At 37.9% G+C, this 12,007-nt stretch overlaps 1 protein-coding gene across 12 annotated transcripts in view; it reads right to left on the bottom strand.

Moving 5' to 3' along the window:
* The window catches only part of Fas1 (fasciclin 1 Fas1 domain-containing), a 380,082-nt gene that overhangs the window by 83,915 nt on the left and 284,160 nt on the right, over nucleotides 1-12,007 (bottom strand). For 11 of the 12 annotated variants that reach the window (XR_015547032.1, XR_015547034.1, XR_015547036.1 and 8 more), the window contains 2 exons: nucleotides 3,284-3,526; nucleotides 2,875-2,910 (listed from right to left, as the gene is read on the bottom strand). Coding sequence is in view for 8 of the 12 variants with exons in the window: in XM_087412180.1 (XP_087268306.1) it covers nucleotides 2,875-2,910; nucleotides 3,284-3,526 (279 nt within the window). In the remaining 4 variants the exon portion in view is untranslated. The remainder of the gene's footprint in view (nucleotides 1-2,874; nucleotides 2,911-3,283; nucleotides 3,527-12,007) is intronic. The other variant, XM_087412182.1, reaches the window with a different exon arrangement.

Here is a 12,007-nt window from a genome sequence, read left to right as displayed (position 1 = left end):
TCAATATGCTAATTCAGTTAATTCTTTGCGATGAAAATTGCTAATGTAACAAGTTTTCTTCATTACATTCTAAATTTCTTATAGTGAAATCTCACTCCAAGAAAGTGAAAATATAATCACTCTTGAAAGAAAAGTAAAAGTATTTCACCTCTTGAAAAGAAACAATTTTGACTATTTTTAGAGTAAAATTTCATTTTTAGAGTGAATTTTCACTTCAAACAAATAAAATCTCATTCCAAAAAAGTGAGATTTCACTCAAAAAAGAATGAAGATGATAAAGATCGTCATTTTTTTCAAAAGTGGTTGCATTTTTCATTGCAAGAAATTTAGAATGTACAGCATCAACATTACGCTTAGCTAGCATGTTTTGTTAAAAATTTTGATCTATACTGGATTTTCATAGAAAATTATCTTTGCTATATTAACAAAAATTTGCTGTACTTTTACAAATATGATTATCCATAATTGTATTCAGCTGTACAATTTTGTTACTTTAATGTAGAAAACTGGCTATCCGTATATTACAGCTACTATAAATTTTCTGTATCAATGAAGTTCTTAGTTGTTTAAACAAATCTTTTTCTTCTGTGTGGGGATGTCGCTAATAATGCTAAAGATTAATGTATGAAATCGTGCGTGCCGACAAAGAACAACGCCGTATGAGCGATTACACGTCTTTTGTTGATTTTTCCGACGCATTGCGATTACCGGTATTTGCCGGTTTTCCCTGATGTAATTGAGTTCTCGCGTGCGCTAACGAGACGTTCTCAGGCTACGCGGAAAACGCTTTGCGACGCGTATGATTGATAATGCGGATAACAACGCTGCACGTGCGATTCTATCTACAGAACGTCAGTGCGAAAAAAAGGTGATAAGCGGGCGATCGAAAGATCCAAAACGCTGAAACAATTACGAAATCAATAAAGAAACCGTTCGCGCCATGATAGTCTTAAATATGGTATAAACGGGATGAGGAGGACTTGGAACGATTGCAATTTCGTCGCTGAAGACATTCTCGATTCAGTAAAAATAAGCGAAGGCAAATGCGAGGGGGAAATACTACAAGGGGTGGAAAGGCGAGGTAATGGAAATTCAGGAGCCGGTGGAAAATTGCCGAGAACTTTTTGTTATTCCGACGAAAAGTTCCGTCATGCTGATTGGATGATAATGAGCCTCGAAAAGTGCGAAAACGAACCGACGTGCCAGTCGACTTTGAGCAAAGTTTATAAGAGCGGAACAGTCTTCGTGCATTGTTATGACGTTAGGCGTCTCTTTTCTCCCGCATGAAACTTTTTTTTATCTTCCAATCCACTTAATCCGAGGAAGCCGAATTTTCTTATCGCGCCCAACCAGGTGAGTTCGCTTTCCGTTCGTTCATCCCCGCTGTCGCCTGAAGGGAAACTCGACTTCTCGTAAAAATACGCAATTATCGTTACATCCTATTGTCGACGAAACGGCAGAAATCCATTCCGCGGACTGTCGAATCTCTCCGCAATTTCATTCGAATCGTGCATTTCCCGGTATACGGGGTGACGGAAAAAAGCCTCTCGTCAAACGATACGAGTCGCTTGACGTTCTTGTGGATCACGGTTGCCATTTTTTTTTGCTAAAGATTCCATTATTTTGTCAGAGATCAATAATCACTATCAAAATTGTCTTTTAGTGTATCCACTAAAAAAAAGTAATGAAATCTTTTCTGTCAGCTGGTAAGCTGAGGATTCGATCCAAAGAAGTTTCAGGTAGAAAATAGAAGAAGTGGTAATCGTGGGCCTGTTTTCTACACCGAGAAATGTAGGATTTAAAAGGATGCTGGAGTCGTCTGTATAATACTGACAAAACGCATATTTCGTACTTTCCCATTTTTCGTTTTCCTTACAGAAAAATCCTTCTTCAGAATAAAAGAAAAATAATGGAAAAACATAAATCTATGTAAAAAGAAATTATAAATTATAATGTTACTAGTAGGTTGTTTCTTCACATATATAAATGATTGCAAGTATATATTCAACAAAAAATCATTTCCCTACATTTGAATAATTTATAAGATCATAATGAGACGAAATTATGATTTCGAAGCTTACAAGAGAAGTGAATGGAAAAGTACGATCTACACTGAATCAAAACTGTACAATAAAATATTTATTAAATTAATGAAAATTGGTCCAGTAAATTTTTATAATTCGGGTTATAAAATTATTACTGGAATTCATTGCAAGAATGCAATGTTTATGTAGTTATATAAATGAATCCAGTTATTGCATCAATGAAATAATTGAACATTAAGTTGGACATTGATTAACGATCATTCATTGGACCAAAAATGATCAAAATATTTTTCAGTGTGAGTGAATAATCATTCATAACCGCATTCATGAGATATATAGGATATAGCAGAGCAAGAAATGTATATTTTACTTAATATATCTACATAACGTTCTATTTGAAATTAAAAATCTATTTTAACGACATCAATCAAGTTCGGTCGTCGCTCCAGCATCCTTTTAAAAAAATTGTGAAATAAAAATTTGTTAAGCGGCGACGCGTCAAATCTCGCTCAAATTTCAATGTAACTTTCCGGTCACCTTGTATACCGTTGTATCGCGGCAAGAATAGAAATCTCTTTGGCGTTCGATTACTAAAGCTATTGGCGGGACGAGATTTATTGACGCTATCGATTGCCGAATGCCCTGGTGCGGCGTGTTAGTGTTGGAAATGTTAGCTCGCATTCGTTTCGCGCTCGTAATACATTCAACATGGAGAAACGCATGAAAGCGGACAGTGCGAATGGATGCAGATAGAGTTTGCGAACAGTTTCACGCATAAAAAAGGAAAAAAAAATAGAGAACATTGAAAGCTGTATGAATCTGTAATTACCCCGACTTGTGACTTCCCGACGAAGTCTCTTGCTTTCTTTGGAAAAACAAAAAGAAAGGCTGGGTTAATCAATGTGACAATATACCTCCACGTGTATGATTATATCGATGTATATGTCGAGCTTCTGATGAAAATACGCAGAGAAGAGTCTCTCTTAAAATAAAACAATGTTTATTATTTAAATTTAACAAAAAATTAAGTAAGCTTGATATGAGATGAATCTTATATTTTATGATTATATGTTTAGGTAATTGAACATATATTTAAGCCCACATAAATATGATTAGAGTTAAGCGCAGTTAATATTTCAGGCACAATATTTTATTTAAAGACACAAGTGACTCGAAGACGAATGATTTTTGTTATAATCTCATGTTAATTTCGCACGCAAAGAGAAAAACTGACTTACTTGGCTGACGCTCTTGTCCTTGATCTTGTCGAGGGTTAGTCGCTCTTTGACGTAGTGAAGTTTGAGGATTTCCTTCATGCGGTTCTTGTCCTGCAGCATCTGCTTCACGTTCGGCTCGTTCAGCGCTTCGTTGCTGGGAGCGAAGAGGGTAACGTCATGCAGATGAGTGATGGTTGACATAATGTCGTCCCCGAAATCGCGGATGGTCTCGTAAAACTTGTACACTGGTCCATCCTCCTTTTCCTACACGAAGAGAAGAGATTTCTGTCGATCGGTTACGCATTGCTCGCCGCGCCTCGGTACTACGAGGAGCCGTGTCGAAAGGAAAAAAAAAATATATAAGACGCAAATGGAAAAAGCAAGAGAAAAAAGAAAGAAAAAGAGAAAAAAAGAAAAAGTAAAGACATCGAGATTACTTATCGAAGGGGATCGGTGATGTCCAATTTCGACCCGAAATCATCAATATTCCATTACGTGTTAATCAAAGAGGAGAGGATGGCATCTTACAGATTAAGGCGTAACGGAATTTTATATGAACCGTGTCGAATCTTTGGGTGCTATTTACTCTCTAGAGAGAAACATTGGAAAGCGAGAAAAATAAAAAAAATTGAAGAGGATCTGGAGAGAAGTTGGACACGGTAAAGAAACAGATCAACTTGAGGTGCGGAGTTCACGAAGCTTCCAACTTTTCACAGACGGTCCTATGTATCTTCGATGAAAATTGCTTTCCATACATTTAATCGTCCGTTATTATCGACGAGTCGTATTTGAATCTAATTAAAATTTTTGTTCAAATAAAAGCTTGTAGAACTGATTGCCGAATCTTCTGCGTGCTTACATGTGTAAACATCGAAAACGAGAAGACGCGGAAATCATATAATCCTAGAAAATAAAATTCTTTATGGGAGGCGACGATTGCGCCGGAAGAGACGCTAAAGATTCCCGAGAGATCACTTAAAATGAAAAATACTTGAAATTCAGAGGGTTGAGAGACAGAAACCGTCGCAATTAGATTGACGTAACGAACTTGAAAACTCCGTGCAACTCGCGCCGCAAGGAAGAGACGGAATGAATTACTTATGGGAAATATACAAGGTGTAAGGGAAAAGAAAGCGTGACTGGGATATGGGTGTTAGTCGTTCACGGAAGCAGCAACATTACGTGACGCACATAATTTACGTTCTTCGCCCAAATCGCCCGGAAGTGCCGATCGCGCTTCCTGTACAGTCTGGAAGATCGTGTGGCACGAAAATTTTGGAAATTAAATTTTAATAACTTAAGGAAATTAAAAATAAAATTTGAAGAAAAGATCCTGCTAATTATATGAAAAATTAAGTCCTGCTGAAATAAATTAATTTTTATACATAATGAAGTTTATGTGATAAATAAAAAATGTCATAAACACAAAGCTCAATAATGGAAAGTTCACTGTAAAAAGTAATGTTTTATTCTTGTCCTCATGTTTTAAACTTAAAGATGTTTTAGTTTTAAATTTTTTCAATGGACAACACTATGCATTTTAAATCCAAACACGTAGTGTTTTGTCTATTGAAAAAGTTTGAAACTAAAACATCTTTAAATGTTTAAAAAATGCAGACAAGAATAAAACATTTCAATATCTTAAAATTAAACACTTCTTTTTTCAGTATTTTTGAATTATGATGTAGCAAAGATATAAAAACAATTATGATTTGTATTAGACCGACGAGAATAAATCAATTGAGAGAAATAATGGAGAAAGGCATAAAACTTCACTGAGAGAAAGGATTTTGTTAATTTAGCAAGCCACCAGTACCTTTAACCGGTGATTGATAAATATGTGACAACAAATTTTGTTGTGTTTGCTGCTAGTCTGCTATATCAATTAATTATTAATAACAGAAACAAACTATATAGAATGTAATCTATCTCGTAGATGATCGTGGAGTTAGTCGTAGGAAATCGACCAAGCACAGTCAAATGTAGGGAGAATATTTGACTAGAATTGGTCAATTTCTTACGATTTGGGATGCAATCGTCTATGACTTTTATATATATATATATATATATACATATATATCTATGAGCCTCTTATTTGCTAGCGATGCTATTGATTATTTATTACATTGACGAATTAATTCGCAATTTTAACAAATCGATCGATTTTTTAACAAATATCACATTTATTTTCCCTTGATTTGTTCCTATAACAAAATCATTTCTCTCAATGTTCCACTCAAAAGCATCTTTGGTACACCATAGTTTAAAAACTGTCTACTATTCAGCCTTATGTCTATGACATCTTTTATTTATTACTATAAACTACATTATATGTAAAAACTAATTCATTTCATCAAATTTTCCATATATTTAATGTGGGATTCTTTGATTACAGAATGGAGATTTAAGGAAAAATAGCAAAAGAAATTTTGAAAAGGAAATCGATCTCGCTCGAATAAGCAAACGAAATTGGATATGATACTTCAATTCTTGTTACGCGATTTTTCGATAATACCGTATTATAAAAGAAGCTGAAAATATCCCGATACAAAGTGACATGCCAATACTGCATCAATATCGGTAAATACTGAAATATCAACTTTTTTAAAACTAAAAAAAATTTTTCTTTTTTTTTATAAATATTGAAGAATCATATTCAAAAATACAATGACAAATATTATTAATTTGCTTTTCTTTTCTCGTACAAAACGATAAAACCACAATTTCAGATGAGTTTGAAAAATGTTTTAGGAAAGTACCAGATAAGTCATAAATGGGTCATAACTCGGCAAGTACTTGTTCTAAAGTACCATATATGCGTTCTTTTAATAAATCTCAACTAGGGATCGCGAATTTTCTGATGAAATACGTGACTTACACGAGACATTTGAGAAGAAATGAAAAATTCAGACCTGTAACTCGACAGGGAATGGTTAAGAGATAGATTTTCCTCCTTAAATATCTCGGTGAGGGAAGCACGAAAGGTCTTACAGGTCTTTCTCGTGAAAGACACGCTTTATGAGATATCGTAAAGAAACTACTGGATGTTAAAAATTTCGCAAAGTCGGGGAGAGTAACACAAAAGTTAAAATGGACACCCCCGTATCCTCGTATAACTCCTGTCGGATCGCATTACACCGTGGGTAGAAAAAAAAACCCGGAAAGGTAATTAACGAGGCGGCAGTTAGCTATTCACGAGCCCGCAGCTTCGATGTGGTTTTCGGTGTCCATGTACGAGCTTAATGAGAGAGAATGACCGGAAAAGAGAAGGGAAAGGGGAGGATTTTCAGAATAAAATAAATCGCAGGACAAGGGAAATCTAGAAAACAATAGAGAAAATACAGGAAATTCGATCATCGTACCGAAAAATCACTTTCGGGCGTTCCTGATTTATACAACGCGAACGACGAAAGAGAGAAATAATTCCCACGGATTTTTTCGCATCTGCGAATTAAAGTGCATACAACTACTTTTCTAATCTAAGAGAAGTGAATGTTCATTATAATGCTGAAATCAAGAAGCGAAGTAAAGTCAAAGGAAAATATTTGAAAATGTATGTTTACTCCGAAAAATTCTCGACGCCGATCGTTACGTTTCTCTCACTCTCTCTCTCCCTCTCTCTCTCTCTCTCTCTCTCGGCTCGTATGTGAGTGCAAAATTACACGATTCTCATACCGGTCGGGTAATATTACTAAAAGGATGGAGTTTATGCACCCTCGGGTTAGAACAACATCGGCTTTCGAGCGAGAAAAATCCGCGGAAGTCATTTCTCCCCTTTTCCGTGTCTGCCAAACGCCGCCGGCATTTCCCCCGTGGCACAAATCCCTCTCTTTTCCGAACCCCCTTCTACCCCCTCATCGCTTATTTATTTCACCCCTCTTTCCCATTCTCCCTTTCATTCTTTTTTGCTCGTACCTCGTTAATCTCTCTTCAGGTTCGAGGCTTGAGGCCGATGGGAAAGCCGGGAAGTAACAAAAAGGGGGATTAACTAGGCATCTGAAGGCGTTGAGAGAGAAAAATATTGACAAAAAACTAAAAAAGAGAGATGAAACTGACCGACAAAGATAAGAGACAGAAAGATATACAATATATATATATATAGGAAACGGGCAAAATCGTAATAGAAGTTGATCGGCGGTCGTTAGCCGAGTTATCTATCCGAACGAACGACAAGGGCAAGTTTAATAACGATATATGGCTACTCTCTGCTAAGGTTTCCTATGCCAGGATAAATTAATAAAAATACAGGGCGAGAATGTGACAGGGCTCGCCCGTATGGCGGAAGAGAATTCTTTTCCGCAACTTGAAATCGTATCGATCGGCGAAGGCTCGTTCCTCTATTTTTTCGTCTCGCTAACTCCGTTCTTTTGTATTCAGAGCTTCGAACCGTGAAGTTGTATACGTGTCGGTGAACTTTTCATTCTGGAGCAAAAATACATCTCGGAATAGTACCGTCTCGAATAGCACGTAGCCGAGATCGTCGGTGATTCTGAGATTTCTTTACGGATACTTAATTATTTAAAAAATTTTGAATGTTCGTTAGCTTCGTGGATCGAGTAAATTATAATTAGAGAGAAAAAAATTTTAAGATCTTAAAACTTGTAATTACTGACTATACTTTTACTAACGAATTTATTTTTATTTCTATTTTGATTTAACACAAAGCCATATTTTGTCGATTTTTTCATTGTTTTATTCTCCATCCATTTATTCCTAACTTCATTATATTGAATTTTTCTTTCTATAAAGAACGGATCAGAGGAACGAGATTCCTCGATCGCATTTTCATATAAATGGCGTAGATTCAGTCGTAGATTCTACTACTTGTGTATAAGGATCTAAGTATTCAAGGATCAAACGGTCCTTCGGTTATTCCTGAATGATCAGAATCCAAGGATTCTCGATCCCGATCATCCGAACCCAAGGATCGAGAGATCCAGCGTTCTCGAAATCCGAGAATTCGAAGTTTCGGAGATCTTCCGGCTTGGAGAAGTCCGAACATCCAGGGATCGGACGATTCGCGAATCCAGGGATCCCGAGATGCATCGGCATTCGTGTGGATTCGAAGCTCCGAGGAATCCGCGCGCGTCCAGAGATCGATGGATTCGCGAATCCGCCCGTTCACTGGCGACGAGATTGGAGTCTGAAAATGTGTCGGTGTGTATTCGTAGGTCTCATGACGAGTTCATTTAGTAAGTACTTACGATGCCCTATACGACATGCAGAGTCCAATAGAGACATGCAAAGCACCACAGAATAACATCATTGAGTCAATATAAAGGTAGTAAACACATGTACACAATTGATTAAGAAAAAAAGAAATAAAAAAAAAGATCATTCGACGATACGAGGTACAGAGAGGGGGATCGCGCGCGAGAGACTCTTTTTTTATCTTGGAGCACGCGACTCCTTTCCGGAAGAAAAATTGATCCGTCCTTCGATCGTTTCTTCAGACGATATGAAACCGTTTTTGAGGGATACACGTTCTTCCTCCCGTCAACGGAAGATTGATCGCGTTATCGTTATTTTTTTTTTTTTTTTTTTTTAACCGTTGTCGATATTCGGGAATTAATACCGCTTGTAAATTGATCGAACGACCGTAGAAAACGATATTATTTCGCTCGTTACAGCAGCGAGCGGTGCAGGTTTAATTAGTCACTGATCACAACGATCAGTCATTTGCAACTGCGATTAATCGAGCGATTCATTCCGCGGTCGAATTGTCCCGTCGCGCTCGTCGTGAACGCGACGGCGCGATTTTTCGATGGAGGGTCCTCCGGCGTATTGTAAATTACAAGTCGAGATTATCAGGAGGTAATTAATAGGGGGACGCGCCACGGAAATTTACTGCGCTCAATGCGCCCGGACGTGCAATTACGATAAACGTCATTTCGCATGAAAACGACGGTATCGCTACACCGCCACGATATCATCGTGAGTAATGGCAAGACGACGACGCCGCGAGCTTCGCATTTCGCGTCGCGGAAAATTTCGTATCGCCTACGGCTCGCGGGGAGCTAATTGTGATCTATGGAGCTCCCGAGGATTTCTATCGAGACCGCAAATTAACGTCTCTTTCGGCCGAAATACACGAAAGAGAGGCGGGGGGGGGGGGGGATTATAACTATCCGGCCAATATTTTCGCAAACCAGTCGATCGTTCGGGATTATTAGGGTGAATCCGATGATTCGGGGATCCCGAGGACGGTGAGAGTCCAAGTATCCCAAGTATTGACGCACCGGATCCTCCGAAAAATCCCGAGATCTGTATTTAACTCCTTAGTTAGACTATGCATTAATTGTAATTGCGGGTGCCCTTAAGAGAGACATATACGAGCGGCGGGAGTTGTTTTCTCAAGGAATTTAGCGTCGACTTTTCTTTAGCAGGAATTTAATTCAAGTGCGCTTACCGCGCGAGCGCTCTTTAATTTTCATTTTCCCGAAGAGCTCGGGAATTAAGTCCGAGATTATGGGTTTCGCTAAAGAAAAATGGACTGAAAGTTGCTTGGAAGATAATAACTCCTACGGCCGATACGCATCTCTTGCGGGGCATCCTGGTAACAACGGATATAGCGGATAGATTAGGCGTGATGAGATGATTCAAAAAGGGGAGATGAATGGTAAAGAGAGCGCGCGCGATTTATGATCGAATGCACTGATAAAATATGTCACGTGAGATCGTGGCTATGCCGTTATGTGAATGTCACGAGGGCCGTATCATGATCTGTGAGAATCATGGGAAACGCGGCTTCCCCAAGTCATATTACCTTTACGCGCGCACACACACGCCGAAGAAAGTTTCGCCCCGCTTCGCTTATAAATCTTCGGTATCGCATGCGACGAAGTAAGCGAAGCGAAGTAATCTGTCTATAAATAACAGTGAAAGATCCCCGTCTTCTTTCCTTCCCCCCTGAAGCTTTGTATCTCCGTGGATTCTGAAGCTTTTTTTAAACTCCTTGGAGACTTGCGTTTCTTGGGTCTTCAACAGGATCCTTAGATCGCTAAGAATCTGCATTTTGAAAATCTCGCCATGAATGGATTAAATTGGCTATCCACTTGTTTCATCGAAACTCTTCAATTTTTACTCTTGTTCTTTCCTTTTCTCTCTCGAGATAATAAATCCTTAGGTAACTTCCGACAGGAAGATGATGCGAAACTTGATCGACGTGTGTATACGTCGCGTATATCGGTGCTCTCGTCCTCGACGGCATGCAGCATTCAAGACTAACAATCAGCACAGGACTAACAATTAGCAGTGCAACGTGCAGTGCGTATTGTCGCTTAAACACTGATCTTTCACAAGGAAGATTTCACCTGGCCGCGTCCCGTCGTAAAGCGCGTGTTGTATCCGCAGTAACTGTAAAACTGCTCTTAGCGTTGCACGAGCAATGTACGCGAATAGTGTCGGATAATATACTTTGGAAATGAAATTTTTTTTACGACGCATCCGAAGCATCAACTTCTTAGGCGACAAGAGTGTTGCGCGAAAAACATTCTCGACGGAGCGAACTATGAGGGCCCCGAGATGTGATCATCTCGCATCGCAAAAACGCTTCGATATCTCGCTGTGACTCTCTGAAAATTGCGGCTATTTACAAAGCACAGCAACGTTAAAGAATGACTCCGTTGAACAGAAAATAGTTTGCAACTTTTGTAAGATTCTTTATTATGATTGATCATCGTTCTTAATTCTTCACTGGATTTAAATGTAATCAATCTATTAACATTAGAACTACTGACATTTCTTATTCAAAGGAAATAAATTATTATAAAAATAAAGAAAGTAATGAAAAACTTTAATTTTTTATATCACTTAAATGACATAATTATTGGTAAGTTAAACATTGCAGAATCTTATCCATACAACACAGAATTTGCAGCAATATTGTTGCAATGTTTGTAATGTTACTAGAATATTGCTGGAATCATCAGTCCTGGAATCATTAGTTATCTTTTACGTAATACAATATTAATCTGAAAAATAGAAACGTTCAGTAATGACCTACTTCTATAGACTTGCCACAAATTCCTCATCATAAAGCTCCATAAGTTTCCCTGATTTCCAGACAAAACTTCATGAGTTCCCTGGCTTTTAAATACAATATTTTGAAATTTGTTGTATTTTTTTCCTGATTTGGAAATCGTTAAAAATTTCGTTGAGAAAACAATTTAAAATAACAATGTCAATTACTACTCGTATTAATGTTGCTGACATTGCTTGCATTTAATTAATTAAATGTTAAATGTTAAGTTGACAGTATTCCAAAACTACATGGGTATGATGTACGAAACTTCTTTAAAGCCGAGAATTTTAATTTTTCAGAAAATTTTGCGAAATTTCCTGACTTTTCCCTAATTTCTCTGACCGTTTTTTAATTTCCCTGACATTTTCTCCCTGACGTGATTTCTAGTTATATGTTACAACAGTTGCAAAGTCACTTTTTCTGTTGAACGCGGTCAAATAACGGTTTTTTTTCAGCGAAACAAATATTACACGACTAGTCGCGAATACGTCATGTGAAGAGACATACAGCTTTACACAACCATGTAATGACTATGCGTAGTAATGCATGCGATCGAGTCTCGAGTGCGTTCGCGTGCTCGCTACATTAATCTTCCTTGGAAGATAAGGATGGTGCATTCTCCAGGCAGTAGCTAGCAATTCGTACGAGCACTGTTTCCCAGTCATCAGTCAGAACAAAGAATGACTATACATCCTATTCAGCTTCTGAGCATTCGCGAATTG

Source organism: Acromyrmex echinatior, chromosome 12 (genome assembly GCF_024713525.1).
Source record: "Acromyrmex echinatior isolate Ae372 chromosome 12, ASM2471352v2, whole genome shotgun sequence".
Classification (NCBI taxonomy): domain Eukaryota; kingdom Metazoa; phylum Arthropoda; class Insecta; order Hymenoptera; family Formicidae; genus Acromyrmex; species Acromyrmex echinatior.
This window is presented reverse-complemented; position numbering and strand designations above follow the sequence as displayed.